The sequence below is a fragment of the Cervus canadensis genome, chromosome 7, assembly GCF_019320065.1.
Source record: "Cervus canadensis isolate Bull #8, Minnesota chromosome 7, ASM1932006v1, whole genome shotgun sequence".
Taxonomy (NCBI): domain Eukaryota; kingdom Metazoa; phylum Chordata; class Mammalia; order Artiodactyla; family Cervidae; genus Cervus; species Cervus canadensis.
The window spans coordinates 16,287,605-16,310,168 of NC_057392.1; the positions used below are offsets into that span (position 1 = coordinate 16,287,605).

The 22,564-nt window shown below is 42.8% G+C and overlaps 1 protein-coding gene across 12 annotated transcripts in view; it reads right to left on the reverse strand.

The window, feature by feature from the left end:
* Positions 1–22,564, reverse strand: part of NEK11 (NIMA related kinase 11) — a 275,458-nt gene that overhangs the window by 40,057 nt on the left and 212,837 nt on the right. For 8 of the 12 annotated variants that reach the window (XM_043474428.1, XM_043474430.1, XM_043474429.1 and 5 more), the window contains one exon: positions 13,675–13,771. The exons of 3 other annotated variants lie outside the window; for them this stretch is intronic. In XM_043474428.1, coding sequence (XP_043330363.1) covers positions 13,675–13,771 — 97 coding nt within the window. Of the gene's footprint in view, positions 1–12,972; positions 13,560–13,674; positions 13,772–22,564 lie in introns of those variants that run through there. One more of the 12 variants, XM_043474427.1, reaches the window with a different exon arrangement.

Below are 22,564 nucleotides of genomic sequence, written 5' to 3' on the forward strand. Positions count from 1 at the left end.
CCAATAACGTTGCAGGCAGGGTCACCCCAGCCTGAGCATACTCCATTTCCAGATAAGGCCTTGCTGAGTGGTACCCCATCCTGGCTTATCCCTCTGCCCAGCTTCCTGCCCTCCCCCACATGTGTGGATCCAGGGAGCTGCCATACCCACCCCCCACCAGGAAAGCTTTCTGCAGGAAAAGCATCTCAGAGCAGGAAAGTTATCTCACTGCTTTCCAATGAGTCTACCTGCAACAGGAAGTGAAAGAACATTTTTAACAACAAGGGATGCCTAAGTGACTATTTGAAGTTGCATAAGTCCTTGTGACATGAAGCCTTTACCACTAGCCTCCAAATAGTCAGCAAAGGTCCAATGCCTTCACAGATGATTTGGTGAGTAAGGATGTGAAGGGAAATGAATAAAGAACCTAGACTTTCAGTCTAAGCCAACATGGCACAGAATGGAGGCAAAAGAGAAGAAGATATTCAGGATACGGAAGACTTGTGATTATCTCGGGAAGAGTGTGAACTACCACACGGGCTGAGGACTTGAGCCAGAACTTCCCAGGCCCTCGAGGGGCAGGACAAGCTGGCTGACATGTGGGTTACAGCTATGAGGCTGCACCGGGCCTTCATAGAGAGGGGAAAGTCATTCCCGGTGCACGCAACAGATGTAACAGGTCCACTTGAGGGAGGCGGCACCATCTGGGCAGTGCAAGGGCCTCTGCATCCCTGTGGAGGAGAGGAGCTGCTCTTCTGAACTTCCTGGGTGTTGGCCCCACTTGGGCAGCACTTGGCACTCATCCCTGTCTTGTGAGTTACAACCAGGTGTCCAATCTCCCTGGCTAGGGTGTGAGGCTTCTCCCTCACACCTTCCATCTCACAGACTCTCAAGAAAAGCACAATCAATTGATGGCAGACCTTAAGGCAGCTGAGCAGGAAGAAGCCTGGCTGGCTCTTTAAAGGATCTCTTAAACCTACATGTATATTTGGAAAGGCTGCTCTGTGGGGAAGGTGACTTGCCAGTCACCAAGCCTTCCTTACACGCAAGCTTTTATTTGTTGTTTTGAAATTGAAATGTTGGTTTCAATCAGCAGTTCCTTCCGAAGTGCTGCCTGGTACTGACCTTTTATTAAAGAAATGGAATGTTGGAGGCATAACTAACACCTCTTCAATGAGATTTGAAAAGTGGAGGAGAAAAGAAGCAATGTGTCTTCTATTTCTCCACTGATAGGTTATTTCAGTCAGTCAGACAGAATGAGCTTTATTCATAAAGCACTTGGAAAACTTCAAATAGTAAGTTCTTTGTATTAAATATCTACATTTGACAAGGAGAAGCCTGAGTTCAGGAAATAAGATGCTGTTGAAACACAAACGCCCACCAGCTCAGAAAAGCCTGTGACAGGCAGAGAATTTGACAGGAGCAGACCAAGCCTGGATACTAGCTGCGGCCTGGGTTACAAATTCTTCACCTTCTGTGGGTTGGCACATACTAACGTGGAGAAAGGAATGGCAACCCACTCCATTATTCTTGCCTAGAAAATCCCATGGACAGAGGAACTTGCTGGGCTACAGTCGATGAGGTCACAGAGTCAGACGCGGCTGAGTGAGTGAGCACACACGCGCGTACATGCTAATGACCACCCAGTGAGAACAAACAGGTCCCAAAGCACGATACCAGGCTTGTGGTAACTAAGAGTTTCTGATGGGTCCTGGGCTCTTGGGTTACTTGCTCCCACTGGCACAATCTCACCTTGGTAGTGGTTCCCAGCACTGGTTTTAGAATTAATCAGGCATCTATTTGAAATGCAGCTTTGCATTTACTAGCTGTATGACAGTAGGAACATTTTTTAACCTCTTTCTTACAAGATGGAGAGTCTTGCCCCTCTTACAGACACGTGGTAAGACCTGCCCGTAATGGGGCACAGAGGAAGCAAACTTCCCTCCACATAAACATCGCTATAACTTTGGTCCAGTTCAGAACCTGAGCTGAGAATATAACAAACCTCATACCAGTCCATCTTGGAAACACTTTTAGCGAGCTTAACGCTCCAACATCATTTTTGCGAGTGATTGCTACTGTGCCATGAACTATATATCAGGTTAATGAGAAGAACAATGAAGGTTGTAGGCTTCTCATCTTCAGTTTGACCTTCCTCAGATCAAAGTCAAAGTGTGATTGAAAGTGAAAGAAAAATTGGAAGAACTTCTGAGAAGCTACCCACGACAGAACCCATTATTACGTCTGACCTCAGTGTTACTTAGAGAATCTCCCTGTGCCTTCTACAGCCGCTTAAGAGTTGACTTCAGGCCTCATCACAGCACTCCACCAGCTCTGTGCTCTGACCTTAATCAGATCTTTCCAAACAGCTGACATGAGCATTCAGCAATGAAACTGCCAGGAAACTTTCCACAGCCCCAAGGCTCTCAAGGAAGGCTCTGCAACCTTAGCAGCTGACACGCCAGCTAGTGCCATCTGGCCTGGACAGGCCTCTGTGACACACACAAATACACAAGCTGGTTTTGAGCATCGGAAGGGCATGCACTTTTGGGGGCATGCACAGGCAAGCCATGGGAGCAGCCCGCACACCAGGGCATGGGGCAGCTCCCTGAGGATCACCTTTCTTTTCCTATTCCTCAGTAACTACTGCATGCTAAGTGCCTCCTTAGAGGGGAAGCAGTGCCCATGTGAGCGTGACACCACATCGCTACACTCCATCTCAGTGTCCTGGAGAGGTGATTTCTCCTACATGCTAGAGACTTACAGCTCAATGAATCCCTTCACCTCATTAAGATAAATCACACAAGAAATTACTTGCTAAATGCAAAAAACAAAAACATGCATTACTTTTTTCTGTGTGTGACCACACTATTTTACTCGCAATAAGCAGTGTTTCTGATAAACTGTGTTGGAAATCTTAGCTGAAACCTGAGGCCAAACATGGCCTTTTCCCTTCTACTCCAAATCTAGACTTTGAGACATTTCGTGTGCTTGACTCTCAAGTGTGTTTGCTGAGACACATGAATATAAATTCCAAGAATATACCAAAAGCAAGTAAAATAGACCCCACAGTGAAAGACTACATTTACAAAAAAGACAAAGAAAGATAAAGTACAAAAGTTTGATAATTATTAAGTGGGGAAAACTGCAGAAAAGGCATTCTCATACATTACTAGTAGGAATGAAAATTACATTTGGAAATGTCTATCAAAATAATATTATGACTCTTTCTTTTGACCAGGCAATACCACTTACAGAAATCTCTCTCAAAGATAAAAAAAAAAGAAAACAAAACAAAAAAGCTGAATGCACAGGTTATTCGTTATATAACTATTTGTAACAACAAAGTTTTGGGAAACCCATTGGGACAGAGTGAATGGACAACAGTCCATTCACACCAAGGAAACACTATAAGCTATGACAAAGAATGAAGTATATTGCTACACACTACCACAAAGCAATTGCCCAGGATACACTGCTAAGTGAAACCAACAAAAGTATGTATAACCAATTTCTTGGTTATACCAAGAAATTTAATACCAATTTCTGAAGAAATACCAATTTCTTCAGAATATAAATATTTGAATATATTTTAAAAATGAAAGAGTGAATGGAAATAAAAACAAAAATAAACAAATGGGACCTAATTAAACTTACAAGCTTTTGCATAGCAAAGGAAATCATAAATAAGAAAAAAAGACAACCCTCAGAATGGGAAAAAATAACTGCAAATGAAGCAATGACAAAGGATTAATCTCCAAAATATATACAAGCAACTCATGCAGCTCAATATCAGAAAAACAACCGCAATAAGAAAAAAAAAATGGGCAGAAGACCTAGACAGATGTTTCTCCAAAGAAGACTCATAGATGGCTAAAAAACACATGAAAAAATGTTCAACATCACTTATTATTAGAGAAATGCAAATCGAGATTTTGATCTCACACAGGTCAGAATAGCATCATCAAAAAAAATCTACAGACAATATATGCTGGAGAGGATGTGGAGTAAATGGAAGCTTTTTGCACGGTGGTGTATCTCCAAATTGATACAACCACTGTGGAGAACAGTATGGAGATTTCTCAAAAAACTAGGAATATAATTACCATATGACCCAGCAATCCCATTATTCGGCATATACCCTGAGAAAAACCACAGTTCTAAAAGACACACGTACCCCAGTGTTCACTCAGTTCAGTTCAGTTCAGTCGCTCAGTCGTGTCCGACTCTTTGCGACCCCATATACTGCAGCATGCCAGGTTTCCCTGTCTATCACCAACTCCCGGAGCTTACTCAAACTCATGTCCATCGAGTCAGTGATGCCATCCAACCATCTCATCCTCTGCTATCCCCTTCTCCTCCCACCTTCAATCTTTCCCGGCATCAGGGTCTTTTCAAATGAGTCAGTTCTTCACATCAGGTGGCCAAAGTATTGGAGTTTCAGCTTCAACGTCAGTCCTTCCACCCAGGACTGATCTCTTTTAGGATGGACTGGTTGGATCTCCTTGCAGTCCAAGGGACTCTCAAGAGTCTTCTCCAACATCACAGTTCAAAAGCATCAATTCTTCGGCACTCAGCTTTCTTTCTAGTCCAACTCTCACATCCATACATGACTGCTGGAAAAACCATAGCTTTGACTAGATGGACCTTTGTTGTCAAAGTAATGTCTCTGCTTTTTATATGCTGTCTAGGTTGGTCATAACTTTTCTTCCAAGGAGCAAGCATCTTTTAAATTCATGGCTGCAGTCACCATCTGCAGTGATTTGGGAGTCCCAAAAATAAAGTCTGACACTGTTTCCTTTGTTTCCCCATCTATTTGCCATCAAGAGATGGGACCGGATGCCATGATCTTCATCTTTTGAATGTTGAGCTTTAAGCCAACTTTTTCACTCTCCTCTTTCACTTTCATCAAGAGGCTCTTTAGTTCTTCCTCACTTTCTGTCATAAGGGTGGTGTCATCTGAATATCTGAGGTTATTGATATTTCTCCTGGCAATCTTGATTCCAGCTTGTGCTTCATCCAGCCCAGCATTTCACATGATGTCCTCTGCATACAAGTTAAATAAGCAGGGTGACAGTATACAGCCTTGACGTACTCCTTTTCTTATTTGGAACCAGTCTGTTGTTCCATGTCCAGTTCTAACTGTTGCTTCCTGACCTGCATACAGATTTCTCAGGAGGCAGGTCAGGTGAGCCCATCTCTTTCAGAATTTTCCACAGTTTGTTGTGATCCGCACAGTCAAAGGCTTTGGCGTAGTCGATAAAGTAGAAATGGATGTTTTTCTGGAACTTTCTTGCTTTTTGGATGATCCAACATATGTTGGCAATTTGACCTCTGGTTCCTGTGCCTTTTCTAAATCCAGCTTGAACATCTGGAAGTTCACAGTTCATGTATTGTTGAAGCCTGGCTTGGAGAATTTTGAGCATTACTTTACTAGCGTGTGAGATGAGTGCAATGTTTACTGCAGCACTATTTACAATAGCTAAGATGTGGAAGCAAGCTAGATGTCCATCAACAGATGAATGGATAAAGAAGTTGTGTTATATACATACAATGGACTATTAGTCAGCCATAAAAGGAAGGAATTTGAATCAGTACTAGGTGAGGTAGATGAACCTAGAGCATGTCATACAGAATGAAGTAAGTCAGAAAGAGAAAAACAAATACCATATATTAACACATATATATGGAATCTAGAAAAATGGTACTGGTGAACCTATTTGCAGGAGAGCAATGGAGACACAGACATAGAGAACAGACTTGTGGACACAATGGGGGAAGAAGAGGGTGGGACAAATTGAGAGAGGAATGTTGAAACATATACGTTACCATATGTAAAATAGCCAATAGGAATTTGCTGTATGATGTAGGGAGCTCAGCCCAGTGTTCTGTGACAATCTAGAGGGGTGGGATGGGGTAGGGGGTGGGAAGGAGTCTCCAGAGGATGGTGACATATTGCTGATACATGTTGACGTATGGCAGAAACCAACACAACATCGTAAAGCAATTATCCTCCAATTAAATATAAATAAATTTTTTAAAAAAGAAAGAATAAGCCATGAAAATTTAAAAATTATTCCCTTTTGAGAAAGGAGGCCATTAGGGTAAGGCATCAGGATAGAGATAAGTCTTTGTTAAATATGTCTTTTTATGAATTTGACTTTGGACTCATGGAAACACTTTACATAATCAAGAAACAAAAATTAAAAAAAGCAGTTTCTAAAAATTTAAAACAAACAAGCCTCTGTATAACCACACAGCAACTAACGACTCGGCTCAGTATAGTAAGTGCATGTACATGAGGAAATTACTGAGGGAAAGGAAAGAACAGGGTGGGTTAGTCAGAACAGTGCTTGGAACTCACACAGGACCAGGCCAGGTTATCTTCATATCTGCCAAGCCAACCTGATGATCCACTGGCCCCTGCGTGGAACACACAGTCATGGGCAATAATCAGGGACAGTTTAATTGCTGCTCTGGTCCCACATAACAAAGTTGAATCACACTGTTTCTAAGCAGCTTAAGTGAATCCTAAAACAAAGGTTAAGATGTTTACTGGAACACAGAAACACCCAGGACCCAACGAGGAAAAATTCACAATGCTTGACATTCAGTAAAAGATTACCAGGCAGATGGAGAAGCAGAAAAATGTGATCTATAGTAAGGAGAGAAATAAATCCATCAAAACCAACCCAGAAATGATACTAATGTTAAAAATTAGTAGACATGGACATTAAAATAGTTATTATAGTTCTACTCTACTTGTTCAAATAGAGGGACTATTGAACACGTTAATCAGATACATGGAAAATATTTTTCAAAAAGACCCAAATTAAACTTCTAGAGATGAAAACTACAATGTCTGAGATTTAAAAATACACTGGATAGGATCAATAGCAGTTTAGTCATTGCAGTAGAAAAGATTAAATTGAAGTCAAAGCCATAGAAACTGTGCAAAATGAAACAGATTGGTGGGGGGGGAGGAATGCCTAAAAAGAAAAAAATTGACCAGAGCATCCGTGAGCTGTAGGACATGATATCTGTGTCACTGTAGTTCCCACAGTGAGGACAAACATGCATGCAGACAGTGGTTTGTTTTCCTGTGGCCTTTGCATGAACTGGCATTGCAGAGATGATTCAGGGTTGTGGTCACCACAGAAGTATCCTACCCCTCCAGGTCCAGATGTTTTTCAGGGTATCAGCGTCCAGTGGGAGGAACAGGCTCAGAAGCTCCCTAGACCTTCAGGTGTTCTCCATGGCTCCTCCCTCTCAGACTCGGCTTCGTGAGGTGGATTTCCCTGAGCAAGATGGTGGAGGCCACTCCGATGCACATTGTCCACAGGTACTAGGATAAATACCCGGCAGGTTCCTCATAGCGAAGTTCAGTCTCAGAATTTCCCAGGTAGTGAGTCTCTAACACTAGCCTTCATGGCTCCAGAAACCTTGGGGACAACTGCTGAGCAGCCTGAAACTTAACCCCGAACCTGCGTCTCTTTGTGACAATTTTGTGGGCATGAAGGGATTCAGAACGGCGAAGGTCTAAAACATGACTCTTCACTGATCTGCATCCATATCCACAGCTACTACCCAGTTAGGTGTGGGGTCTGTGATGCTAAGTCATGCATCCACTTATGTGATATCTACAAAAGGCAACACCATGAGCACAAAAAACAGATATGTGGTTCCCAGGGGCAGGTTAACAGGAGAGACAGACACAAAGGAAGAACACAAGGAAAGTTTTTCTAAGTGAGAAAGCCATCTTTCAGTCTTGATGGTGTTGATGTTTATGTAACTATATGTACTTATCAAAACTGATAGAACCCGTGTAATTGAAAAAGTAGATTTTATTGTATGCAAATGAGTGATGCATTTGTCAAATCTCATAGAACCATACTCTAAATAGGGTGAGTTTTACTATTAATAGATATAAATGACCTCTTCCTTAATAAAATAAATAGAAAATGACTAAATAAAAAAGTCTAAAAATCGAGGCTTTAAAAGCATACATATATTAATATATTTTTATATGATACTTAGCTTTTATTGAACCCAACTCATATTCTGCTAGTAAACTTCTCCCAGGGTGAATCCTCCTGAATAGGTACTTCTCAAATTTTAATATGTACATGAGTCTCCAGAGAGCTTCTTAAAATACAGATTCTGATTCTGCATTTCTCACAAGCTTCCTGGTGATGCCCATGCTGCTGGTCTGCTGTCCACACTTTAAGCAGCAAGGCCAAGGGCACAGTCAGATCACCTGATATATAAAGGCCATAAGAACCAGTCACTCAGATTGAACAAGGCCTCCTTGCGTGACCCACTGCCTTGGCCCATGTGAGTTACAGGATCTGTCCCTCAGCAATAGTGTCACTTACTCACTGCTGAAAGGTGACCCACCGTCATTCCATGGGTCCTCCTCTTTGGTCTCCAGTGGAAGCCTGGAGCCAGGTGTGGAACTGAATGCAGTAGATGATTGTGAAGAAAGCTTAACAGAAAGCCAGAAACTCCTGTCCTGAAGGCAGAGATTTCAGGAGGTCCATGAAGCCATAGAGGCCCATCCATTCACTGGCCCATCCAGCCAGCCACCCACCTATCCCTCCATCTATCCACCCATCCCTCCATCTATCCACCCATCCCTCCATCTAACCATCCACCCATCCATCTATCCATCCATCCATCTGTCTACACATACATACATCTACGTATGAATAGCAACATCTCTTCAAAAGTCAGTGGAGATTACTCAGCCAGAAAGGAAGTCCACACTTATTCCCTGTGATTCTGCAGATATTGCAATGACTTTGAGTGGTATCACCTAACAATTTCTCAAAGTGAGTGCTTCCCAGGACCCAGCAGGGCATTCCATTTGTGGATGGTCTCCCAGCAGGAGTAAGAAGTAGCCTCTACTGGAAGCTAAGTGTTGGAGGATGGTAAATGACTGGCTTTTATAGTCACCAACTTCCTGACATTTCCCCAGTGAACTGACACTTCTTTGTGCATGCAAAAAAAAAAAAAAAAAAGCTATATAAATGCCTTCACTGACAGCTCCTCTGCCCACAGATGCCCACAGGTATAACACATCACATAGCAGGCTAACACATGACAACACCTTCAGATATCTGCTTAGGGATTCTCAGAAGGAAGCAACCACACATATATCCAGAGTCTATTTTAAGTCATTAACTTTTATTGAGCACTTACTATGTTCCATAAAGCACCCTAAGTGAATTTCATATATAGGTAACCCCAACTAACTCTCAGAGCAACCCCACAAGGTGGGAACCATAACATTTTACAGACGAGACTTCTCAGGCACAAGGAGGTTGGGTAACTTGTCCAAGGACACAAGCTAGTAATGAGAAACAGGGACATAAATCCCAGCAGTTGCTGTCCCCAGACCCAGGCCCTCCCTCCCGACTGCCATGCTAGGGTTACCCTTTGCGTGACACTGCATGTATTAATGCTTACTGAGCCCCGGGGGACCCAGCTGGGGGAACTGAAGGAACACTGCACGATGAGCAATCATCATTTGTTCCTCCTCAATTCCCTACAGAGCATCCCTGTCTCACAGTTGGACAGGATGAGGCCTGGTACCCGAAGTCACATCCACAGAAAGGTTCATTTTTACCTAGGTCCTACCTTTCTCACATGAAGATGGGGAAAGCTGTGGAGGAAGCAAACTTGGTTAAGGAAATCAGGGGTTCAGTTTGAACATCCTGAGTTTGAAATGCTTCCACGAGAAGATGTCAAAGAGTAAGTTAAAAGCCACATGTTTAGTTCAGTTCAGATGTTACTGAAAGTCATATGTTACTGAAAGATTAAAGATAAAAATATCTGATGAATAGTGCGTACGTGCATATGTGCTAAGTTGTTTCAGTCGTGTTCGACTCTGCAGTGCTATGGACTATAGCCCACCAGTCTCCTCTGTCCATGGGATTCTCCAGGCAAGAATACAGGAGTGGGTTTCCATGTCCTCCTCCAGGGGATCTTCCTAACCCAGGGATCAAAAGGATCAAACCGTGTCTCTCACGTCTCCTGCATTGGCAGGTGGGTTCTTTACCACTAGTGTGCCACCTGGGAAGCCCCTGATGGATGGTACATTCTTTACCAGCTGAGCCACCTGGGAAGTCCTGGATGGTACATTCTTAAAAGCAACACGGAAGAATAGATGGTAGTAGAGACAAAGCAAGGTTTGCCTTGAGCTGTTGATTGTTGAATTGGTTGATGAGTCTGTTGGGATTAATTATACTACTCTGATGACTTTCATGTATGTCTACAGCTTCCGAAAATTAAATTTTAAAAAATTCAGAAGGACATAGAATCACTTATATAGGATACCATAAAAAAATTAGTAACTTGGATCTAACTGTAAGGAAATATCAGACAAATACAAACTGAAGGCCATTCTACACAACTGGCTGTACTCTTCAAAAATGTCAGTATCATGAAAGACGACAAGTAACTGAAGATTTGTTCCACAGTAAATAACACCAAAAAGGCGTAACAATCTGTGATCCTGGTTTGTATCCTGGATCAGGGAAAAAAAAAAAAAAAAAAACTACTGTAAAAGTCATTATTGGGGCAATAGGTAAAATTTGGATCTGGATTGGTATATCAAATAGTATATCAATATGAAATTTCTTAAATTTAGACATTTACTGTGATTATATAAAAGACTGTCCTTGTTCTTAGAAGCTGTACTTTTAAATATTTAAAAGTGAAGAATCGTGGTGAATGAAACTTATTCTCAAATTTCCCTGTAACAATAAGAATAATACTTTACATGTATAGATAGGTATAAAGAAATTATGTAATTGTGGCAAAATGATAATTAGTGACTCTAGATGAAGCAGATATAGGGTTTTTATTGTGCTATTCTTACAACTTTTCTTAGGCTTGACAGTTTAAAAAAAAAATGAATACAATTACCTGATGTAATTAGTATCCCTATAATACATTCTTTGTGTTCCCTTCTTTATAGTCTTTGAAATAAAAAGCTATCTTTTGACCCTTTAGAGACTGGTACCAGATACTTGATTTTTCTTTAAGAACCTCTTTTATGTATCAATTTTACATGCATTAAGTTACAGGCTCATCACAGCAGGCCCTGCATGCACTCCCTAGCTGCTGGGGATGTCCCTGAGGTTCTGCCCTCAGCTGTCAGCCCCTCTTGGGATTGCCTTGGCTGAATGACACCCTGTCTCAGCCCCTTTCCAGGGTGGTCCACATCCGGTGCTTGGGTAACCTGGGTTGCATGGGCCTGGCCCTCTTACCTCTGCCCAGCGGAGCCCTGCAGGGAAGGTCCAGCTTCAGAGCTCTCTGCCAAAGCAGTGGAGATCTCCACCGAGACTGTCTGCTTCCTGTGCCCTCCTTCTTACAGGTGTTGGCCTCCAGGACACCCTACACTTACCTCCTGCACAGAAATCCCCACCCCTGAGTCCACTTACCAGGGAATCAGCTATGGCAATAATATGATGACCATTTTGCAGATGAGAAAACCAAACCTTGGAAAAAAAACCACTTGCCTGAGCTCAGAAAGCCATCTACTGGTGACACTAAAACTCAGACTCCAAATCTGCTGGCCTCTAGCTCCCTCCTTCTCTTTACCTTTCAAATTCTATGTCTCTGTTAAGGCCGAGGCCAAGTTCCTACTTCCCCCAGAGATATCCTCAAATTCCCTTTCTCATCTTGACACTCTCACCATCTGCTCTGTTTGGCATATGGCTATGGTCTCAGTTGGGGACTTTTCTTAACCATCACCTCTGATTACATAACCACTGTGCTGTTATTTAGCTTTTCAGTTTGAAGTCCGGTGCTTTCCCCGCATTATAATCTCGCTGGGGACAAATGTCATTTATTGTTCTTTGCATTCCAACAGTTGCTGTCCATATGTTGGGGATGCAGCCAGTACATTACCACGTAGGGAAAGAACCCACAAGTCCCATTTTTTTCTGGTTGTGGAAACAAACATCTTCAGAAGATCCTTAGCTCTGCAGCCTCAATTTCCTCTTGGCCTTTTCTGGAATGGTGTGGGGCTTTGTGATGTGGAATATAAGGGGATAACACATTATTCTGCCAGAGGAACAGTACCATCCATGGGGGAGTAGCTCAAACTGTATCGGTGGGCCAGGAAGCACTTGGTCAAATTCAATCAAGCATAAAGAAGTGAACAACGCACCAGGAATAAAATCACTGGAATGCAGGTTGGTCACTTTTTTTTTGGCAAAACTGCTTTTATTTTAATTATTTAAAGCATTTCATAATGTGCTAGGAAATGAGATATTGTGTCCTTTGCAAAAGTGATGAAGTCTTAGATCAAAACTCTGACAACACCACATTATTAAATTTTAAGGGTGAAATAAGTGAGTTGCTTTTCTTGCCTTTGAAGATTATTGACTGGGAGATTAGCAAGCCTTCTCCATAATCTCCTCCCAGAAAGAATGAGTGGAAGGAAGGGCAGATGGGAAAGTTTCATCCAAACTCCCTCACTTCCAGATCCTGGAAATCTTTGGTGCCATGGTAACTGTGTTACTAGGTGACCACTCAGGTACAGGCAAGACTTGAAAACAACAGGCATCTAAACATTATCAGCTCAAGGTTTGGAAACAATTTTCAGTACTTTTCCTCTTTTTTGTTTCCAAATATCAGTCTGGAGGATAATGTGCTATACTGCAAATCAACTGAAAATAATTTTTATCAAACTTCCTAACTATTCAACCAGCACCCATATAGGAAGTAGATTTTAGAGAGAAGTTTCTGAGTTGGAACATCTATAGGAGTGGTACACAAACCATACAGCCCACAGGCCAAAGCTAACCTGCTGTTTGTTTCTGTATATCTTGTGAGTTAAGAATTGCACGAACATTTAAAATTGGTTGAAAAAAAATCAAAGGAAGAATAATACCTTGTGACACCTAAAAATTATATCAAATTCAGACTGCAGTTTGAAAACAATATTTTACTAAAGTACAGCCATACTCAATAACTCACATTGTCCATAGCTGCTTTTGTGTTACAAGAGCAGAGCTGTAATGGTAACAGAGATAACTGGCCCATGAAACCTAAAATTTCCACCATGTAGCCCTTACAAAGAGAGTTTCCCACCCTTGATCTGGAGATATGCATTGCAGAGAAGTCAGATCAGGACGCCGGGTCCCTTCCCTGCCAAGAAGTTTATAACAGGTGCAGTTATAGTTTGTTTAGTCTGCACATGCTCAGTGGCTTGTAAACAACAGACTTTTTTTCCTCACAGTTCTGGAGGCTGGGAAGTCCTACAACAAGGTACCAATGTGGCCCCCTTTTGGTGGAGGCCCTCTTCTGGGTCACAGCTAGGGCCACATCACGTGGCAGAAGGGGCTGGGATCAATCTGGAGCCTCTTTTATAGTATGTCACTAATACCACACCTGAGGGCCCCACCCTCATGATTTAAGTACCTCCCCAAACCCCCACCTACTAATACCATCTCCTTTTGGCCTTAGTATTTCAACATATGAATTTGGGGGGAAACATGTTCAGACCACAGCTAGTGACTTCCATGCAGATTCAGGCCGAGCTATGTACATTCCATTCGCTGCTGCTTCTATAATAGAAAATCACGGCTGTGATCCCTGTGGCTACCAAACAGGACAGCATCACATGATCGATATGGTCTCACACATTGCACTCTCTGAGGGGTCAGGCCATAGGCTACTTACTCCCGCATGTGTTTCATCCTGGTCCTGGCCATTGCACTGTTGAAAATTGTTGGTTCTGAGGGTGTGTCTGGAGCTGAGCTGGTGGCAGGCCTTGTGTCTGAAAATCAATGCACAGTCCTTACTGACTCCATCAGCACTTCAGCAACTTCAAGGCAACAGTCACGGACAATCAGAAAACAAGCTATTTCACCTCTGCCACAAGGTAATGCCACATTAATTACAGATAAATTCAATTATGACATGCCTATTAAAGAATTTATTCCAAATGACAAGATTATTTACATTTTTAATATGTACAAGGAATTCTGGGACAAAGGCTCTATCAGGAAGGATTGTTTAAACAAATATTATTTTAAAGATGGCCTTTTTATACGGGGGAAATGCATGAATAGCCTTTGGCCACTATCTTTCAGTAGCTATGAAATTTGCTTTGATGACTGAGGAGTTTTTTCTATTAAGCTTAGTTTTCCCTTTACTTTAACCTCACATCTGAGCATTAGCTTTTTTGCAGTGGAAGGTAAGATGCTGACCAGGGAGTAATCTGCAGCTTTGAACTTCAGCAGGATGCAGCAGAAGGCCAAAGTTGGGTTCAAGAGGTAAACAGCTCTTAATGAAAGCTGCAGAGTTAGGAAATCTGTTGAGAGCCACAGTTTTTTTTTTTTACCAAGATACCTTGGAGACTCTTGCAGAACAGGTGAGAACTGATGGGAAGAAATACTCCACCCACTGAAACAACATTGCTTCCATTAAGAAGCTAAGGCTGCCCCTAAGTGAGGGGCTGGGTCATCAAAAGTCAGATCTTCATGTGGCCTGAGTGAGGGGGGTGCAGAGTCCTCTCTGTGTCTTCATCCCTCAGAGCCCCCACAAGGTACCCCATCCCATCAGGAGAAAACTCTGAGTCCTGAGATTCATTTAGGAACTATGTCCGTGTGGTGACTTTGTTACAGCAGGTCCCCATGCTGTGAAACTCCTGCTTTCCCCTCGTAACACACATGACTGTCTGCTTTTTGGACCAAACAAGGAAGTGAGGGCCAACTCCCATTTTGCGGGAGCAAAATTAGTACAGCTTTTTCCCTCTATTTTTAAATTAAAAAGACCAAATGCAAATTCTATTATTTTTTACCCCTGCCTTCTTTGTATACTCCTCTGGGGGCACACAGCCCCACTTTGAACTTTGTGTTTTTACAGACACCATCAAGACGAATATAATCTTGCTTCACTTGGTCAGAATCTCTGGTCTTCCCTCAGGCTCCATCCCTAGATGAGGAGTCACTGGTGAGAACTTTGTAAAGGGCACATTTCAATTAGCTAAGTGAACTGCATGTCCTGCCTGGTACTTCATAGGTAGGTACTCGGGCCTGACGGCTCCCTTTGCTCGCACTCAGGAGGCCACCCTCCAACTCCGAGAGAAACCTGTCTCAGTCTCTGTTACCAGAGATGGCTTCACAGCAGCGCCCTCTCCCAACGGCTGCTTCTTCCCAGAAAAGGCTCTTGTGAGGGGGTGATGGGGGAGGCAGAGTGGTTCACTTCATATTCATGTTGGTTGCTTTTTATAACCATCTTTTCTAGAACCTAAGAAGTTATGAAAACAACAAGCACACCATGCCAAATAACATGCAAGCTCAAAACCCAGCTTTGCCAAGGTGGAAAGGAAGGCTATGTTTCCCGTCTCACCCCGAGCAAGCTGGCAATTCTTAGGGCTTATGCAAGGAAAGTTAGAGCAATTTCCCCAGAGCTGCAGCTTATTTCAATCTGGCTACTGGTCCCTTCAATGAGACCCTCAGCATCACTGGGAAAGATGCTAAGCCTTGAGCCCAAGTTAGAGGTTGGGGCAAAGAGAATTTCAAGCAACAGTCTTGGTGAAGCTTGGTGCTCAGAGCAACTCTTCTCTCAGTGTTTCGTATTCACCAGCCTTTCTCCTTCCACTTTCCAACATGAATAGCAGCTGCTTTACGTCTAAGAAAAGGACAACATGTTCAACAACCGCAACAAAGAACAACTGGGCCAAGTCACAGGCTTCCTCTAATCGGTGGTCACTGAGTCCTGGAGTACAATGTAGACCACTGCTTCTCAAACTCAAGTGTGATCGAATCAGCTAGGGATCCTGTTAAAATGCAGATTCTGACTTAGTATGTGTGGGTAGGGCCTGGGATTCTGCATTTCTAATATGCTCTCAGGTGATACCAGTACTGCTGGACATGGGACCACATTTTGAGTAGCAAATGTGACAAGCTAGCTTTTAATTCGTGGGGTCCAGTGCTACTTGACAATGCAGGACTCTATGTTTAAAAGGCAGGAGAAAAGCTGGTTTCTTTTTCCTGCATTTATCTAGGGACCTGTCCTGGTGTTTTTTACTGGACATTTATTTCATGTCATCTTCCCTTGGGAACTGGGCTAGCTACTCTCAAGAAGAGTGAAAACCTTCACAAAGACCCAAGGGCCCCCCTGATTCCAGCCCGCCAGAAGTCATGTCTGGCCTCCCCTTCCCCCACCCCAGCAGCGGTGGCAGTGGTGGGGGAGGGCAGTGTTGAGGAGGAGGTGCTGTTCAGAGGACTCTCTCCAGGGAGGAGGCCCCAGAGGCTTCAAGACCCTGCCATATGTCCCATTGTCTCAGCAGACTTTATTCATAAGACATAAATTCAAAAATAAGGTTATTAGGAATTCATTAAAACCCCTCCTGAGCCTGGAGCCCCGTGTTGGTTGCACGCCCATAAAGTTCTGGTTCCAAAGGTCTGCTGTCTTGATGTTTTTTAAAAAACAATGAATCCTCAATCCCTAGGTTGATTTTTTAAATTAATCTTCTTTGTTAATTTCAACAGCATTTTCATGCACTTGCACACAGCATGTGCACGTGAGATGCCCACACCATGTCAGAGGCACTGATGGCAGCGCGGATCGGGAACTCGACACTCTCACCTCTCCCGGGGTTCTGGGAGCCACAGCCTAGGGGCTCAGCCTCTACTGAGTCTGTCCCTTTCTGATCTACCTTTGATGGGTCCTCACCTTTGATTCATCTTCAGCTTTTTCTAGAAACAGTGGATCCTGACAAGGAGCATGGCTTAGACATCACTCTTCTCCTTTCAGGGGTTCTAAGACTGAAGACTGTCTACCAAACAGAGCTTATACCTATGGTGATTTTTCAAAGAGGATATGTGCACAGTGAGGGTAGATTTTAGAGAAAACTCCAACCACTCTATCCTTCCTGTGGGAAGTTCTGACGGTGCTTGGTCCCGTGTACCTCTGAGAAAAGTCCTGAGGGGTGTGCTGCGTGGCTGAGACCCAGGGGGTCTTCGAGATTGCAGCCAGGGGGCAGCAGCAGATCAGTTGGCATCCATGCCCTGCCTCTTCCACCCACTCCCTGCCTGGGCTGTGTGCTCCGGAGGAGAGACTGAAGAAGGTGAAAGTGTCAGTCGCTCAGTCGTGTCCGACTCTATGTGACCCCGTGGACTGTAGCCCGCCAGGCTCCTCTGTCCGTGGGATTTCCCAGGCAAGAATACTGGAGTGGGTTGCCATTCTTCCTCCAGGGGATCTTCCTGACATGGGGATCAAACCTGCATCTCCTACATTGCAGGCAGATTCTTTACCACTGGGCCACCTGGGAAGCCCCTCATTCAGTAGGACAAACAGCCAAATGTGCAATGATTCCTTTGGGCCCTTTTACAGAAGGGAGCATTTTCTGGCTGTCCTAAGTAAACCAGAATACCATGTTTGCTGTCCTGAGTTCAGTCTGCTCTTCTCAAGACAGAAAACTCAAATAATTCTATGCAAATTCATTCCAATTCATCATGGACAACAATAGCACCGACAATAATGACTAAACCTTTTTTGGTGAATAAGTGCCGTGCCCTGGGCATCATGTCATGGGAGGTTCCCAGGAAGTAGGTACATTTTCCAATGACGAAATCAAGGTTTAAGATATTCAGTTCACACAGTGAATACCCTATGAAGCTGGGGCTTGACACCAGGCCAAGATTCTGGTCACCCAGTTTAAATGTCCCAGAGGGAATAGCCACTTCATGGTGACCACTGTGCTGGGAGTCAGCCAAGGTGCTCCTTGCCATGTTTTACTTTCCAATACTCTTCACTCCTTCTCCACTCCCCTACCCTTTTCAACTAGTTACTAACTCCTTGACCACAAAGATTATGTCCTGTTCATCTTTTTTTGAACTTCTTATTCTAAGTGTACAACTCAATGGCGTCAGTACATTCATGATGTGCAACCATTATTACTATCTCCAAAACTTTTTCATCACTCCAAACAGAAACTCTGTAACCATTAAACAATAACTCACTATTCTCCCCTTCCCAATCCCCTGGTGATATCTAAAGTACTTTCTGTATCTGTGAATTTTACTGTTCTAAATAACTCATATAAGTGGCACACATGTCCTTTTATGCCTAACTTATTTCACTAAGCATCATGTTTTCAAGTTCATCCACTTTGTAGCCTGTGTCAGGACCTCCTTTTTAATGGATGAATAATATTCCATTATATATATATATATATATATATCACTTTTGCTTATTCATTCAACTGTTGGACAGTTGGGCTGTTTCCACAACAAAAGATAAATGAACAAACAAAATGAGTGTTATGACTAACGCTGCTGTAGGTAGTTTTACAGAGGTCCCTTGTCAGGTTTAGGAAATTCCTTTGTATTCCTAGTTTGGTGATTGTTTTTATCAAGAAAGGGTGTTAGATTTTGTCAAATTTTTTTTGCATTTATTGAGATGTTCATATAGTTTTTGTCCTTTAGTCTATGACCTTGGTGTATTACATTAATTGATTTTCTGATGTAGAACTATCCTTGCAGTCCTGAGATAAATCTCACTTGGTCATTCTATGTAATCCTTAAAATCCTTTTTTTTAATTGCTGTGTTTGGTTTGTTAGTATTTTGTTGATGATGTTTGCATATATAGCCATAATGAATATTGGTCCAGTTTGTTATTTTTTCTTCTGATGTCTTTGGTTTTAGTATCAAATAAACAGCCTCACAGAATGAGTTGGGCAATGTTCTACTGTATACTGTTTTTTAGACGAGTTTGTGAAACTGGTATTAATTCCTCTTTGAATGTTTAGTGGAATTCACCAGTGAAGCATTGTGGGCCTGGTGTTTTCTTTGTTGGAAGTTTTAAAATGACTAATTTGACTTACTTGTTATAGACCTATTCAGATTTTTTTCTCTTCTTGAGTCAGTTTCAGTAATTTGCATCTTTCTAGAGATTTGTTCTTTCATCTGATTTATCTATTATTTTTCCCCTTGTAATTTATCCTTGTAATTTCTTTAAAGTTGGTAGCAATGTCTCCTTTCTCATTTCTGATTTCTTAACTGTCTTTCTTAAAGATTGATCAATGTTTTAAACCTTTTCAAAGAAACAATTTTTGGTCTCATTGATGTCTTCTATTGTTTTTCTCTTCTTTATTTCATTTATTTCCACTGCAGCCTTTACTATTTTCCCCCTTCTGCTTGTTTTGGGTTTCATTTGCTCAAGTTTTTAAGTTCTATAAGGTAAAGCATTTATTTTAGAGGTTCAATAGGTAGGAATTAAAATCAAAGCACCAGCCTTCAGGTTTGGGGACCAGAGTCATCATTCTGTTTCTAACATTACAAGCAGCATGGTTCTCCAGTCATCTCCCTGGGCTTCAGTTTCCTCACTGTATATTTAAGTGTTTTATTAGACTAAGGGCCTTCTTTCAATTCAAACCTTCTATGATCTGTAAGACATATTCCCAGACCTTCAGGGTTATAGACTTTACTTGGGAAGGTAACATACCAACAAAGATGAAGAGCAATCAAAGGGACCAAATGTGAAGAGACAGATAGCTGGGACCAACAATGAAAGTTACAGGCATTACTAAACATCAGGCACCATCATTCCGGAGCCACTCCCCACCTGGGAAATGTCGGCTGGTGAGGCTTGATACCACCCCATGGGAGTGTTTTGACAATGAGATGAAAACAAAATGATCTGAAGAGACATCAAGCAACTAGAAGCTGTGTTTTTTTAAGAATGCAAAGTGCCGCTCACGATAGTAATATTGTCAGGATCTCTCCTACTTCTATGGTCTCTCTTAAATAGAAAAGCTATTTTCCCTGCAGAAGTGACAGCTTGATGATCCTGACATTTCACCAGCAGAGATTCTTCTCTCATTTCTTCCAAAGTTTCACTTTATTCATTCCAGTTGCTGGATGAATGACCTTGATTATAAAACAAAAACCTGCATTTGCACTTCCTGCAGAACACCCTACCACATGGGTGATGAGCTGATGCAGGCACCACAGGGCTGGATATTTTGGCAAACGAGCTCTCCCTTAAGATCCTGGGACACTGCTTAGTCAGGAATCCTCACAGACACTGTCCTTGGTGCTCAGCATGTTTAGAATGCTTCTCACCTCATCTCCTTCAACCCCTCTCTTTCTCTCAGTTGCCCACAGAATACGCAGGGTGTCCTTGACAGACACCCCACTCTGCCCAGATTATTACGAAGGTGTAGCTCCATGGCCCACAGTTTCTTTCTCCCCCAGGACACTGTGAGAGCAGTCCCCACTTACTGAGAAGCTTAGCTGACCCACATCTTTGTGGGCACCTTCCTTGGGTATCTCCCATGATGGTACTGGACCTCAGGGTGTCGATACAATGGGTTAAGAATCTTTGAAGCAGGTCGGTCTCCGCCTTCACCATGTTATCCCAACCCCAGAGATGGAGTTGTAGCGCCCAAATTTCCTTTCAAGGAAAGACACGTTACCCAGCTGGCGGGAGTAGGGGACACAGACAGACTGCAGCCGCAGTCCCTGCAGAAGCGCCCTCAGTGGCAGAGCCGCATTGCCAAGGTTATGCCCTTCCCATGTGCCCCTGACACGAAACAACTCATCATGGTTGAGGTAGAAAGCCTGATCATTTTGTCTTGCACAGGCAACCCTGAATTCTGACCCCCACAAGGGTTCAGGTAAGGCTTGTCGGGCCGGCATCACTCTGCAGCTTCTCCTCCGCCTCGTCCTGCTTCCCTTCCTTCCTGTCCACAGAGGCCCATCCTGAATAATGTCCTCCCACCCAGCTCCATGTCAGAGGCTTCTTCCCAAAGAACCCATGACATGCGGGATGGGGGCTGGCAGACAGGGGGCACACAGGTGGTTGTCTTGAAGCCCTCAGCATGGTGAGTATTTGATGAGTGATAATAAAAATGACAATGTAACCTCCCCCAACCCCACCACAATCCCCAGCTGTCTCAGAGAACTGTTTCTATAGGAACAGGGCAGCAGTCAGCAGCTAAGGAAGTTGTTGCCAACCCTGCAGCAGCAGCTGAGTCCCAGCCAAACCCCAGGAGGAGGCTGGAGAAGAAAGCAGACAGGAGGAAGGGACGAAGATGGCCCAAGAGAGAACCACCTCCAGGTGTTTCCAGTAGGAAGGGCACATAAGGATGAGTGCGTGAGCTGCCTTAGGGAATTGCGGTCTGGGTCCTGACTCTGTGATGTTTGACCAGTTACAAAACTTCTGTGACTCAGTTTCCTCACCTGTACGAAAAAAAAATCTGTTTTTTAGGGCTTTGGCAAAGCCTAAATGCAAAGATCTATATAAAGGTACCTGTCAGTACATGTATGCTGCCTCCCTGGCCCCCAGGGTCCTCACCCCACTGCTTTGCACAGGGCAGTTTCTCAATAAATAAATAGCACCCCACTGCCTCTATCAAAATTAATTAGTTGGGAAACAAAAGTGGGTCAGCTTGGAGAGGAAACCTGCTACTCACAGGGGAGATGATAAATACCAGAAGATAGGAAATAAACTTTCTATTTTTATTACATAGTTATTTCACACAACAAATAGTCAACAGAATTGCATGGAAGATTAAAAACAACAGGAGTTCAGGGGTTTGCAAATGGCCATTTCCTTTTGAATACATCAGAAGAGGCCTCTAAGAACAGTACCTTTCAACTTAAAAAAAAAAAAAAAGGGAGTGTCTATTTTAGGATTGAGGCAGAGCAATTAAATGTGTCATCAGGGTAAAAGGTTTGTGGAGGCCAGACCCTAACTTTTTCAGCTGTGTTTACCTTGAGGAGACAGTAGCCAGCGTTTGGGAGTTTCATTATTCTGGGGTGCTTACATGGAGAATCAGCTTTAGAAACAAAATCTGTTTTTCTGTAACAGAAGATTGGGCTGGCTTCCAAACTGACTCAAATGTTCAGGTAAGCATATCAGCACTCCTCTCTTCTTTCAACAGAAAGGAATCACAGAGGCCATCCATGGTCATCGTGGATAAATTAGAAAACACGGGAGGGAAAGTCCCTCAGAGAGCCATTGGTATCACTGTGTGTGCATGCGTGTGTATCAACTATAGTTTATTTCCTAATAACACCTCTCATGCCAATGAATATGTAACTACATCATCATTTTTAATAAACTGAGAAGAACTTCTTTATTCTAGAAGACATATTAGCCCTTACTGCTAGGCATTTATTTTGATTCTCAATTTTTACTATTGTAAACCACACTGCCCTGAGAATCTTTGTATGTATTTCTCTTTACACACAACTCTGATTATTCCTTTAAGATAAATTCCTAGATACAGACTTGCTGGGTCAAAAAATATTTTAATCTTTCAGGTTAGTTTAACCTAGATGTTGAAAGCTAAACTTACTCTAGGTTGTAATTAACACTGTTTTCAAGGGGGTCACAAATACATTCAAGATGCAATGTGAGGCACCTTTAGTAAAAACTTGATTCAATTTATGAAAATCTAAAATCGAATATAAGCATTTTCTTTATAAAGCCTTAACTGGAAGTGAGAGCTCAGTGGTTCTCAAAGTCTCTGAACCAGCAGCATCAGTATCATGTGGGAAAACGTTAGAGATGCAGATTTCTGGGGCCCACACAAACCTATTGAATCAGAAT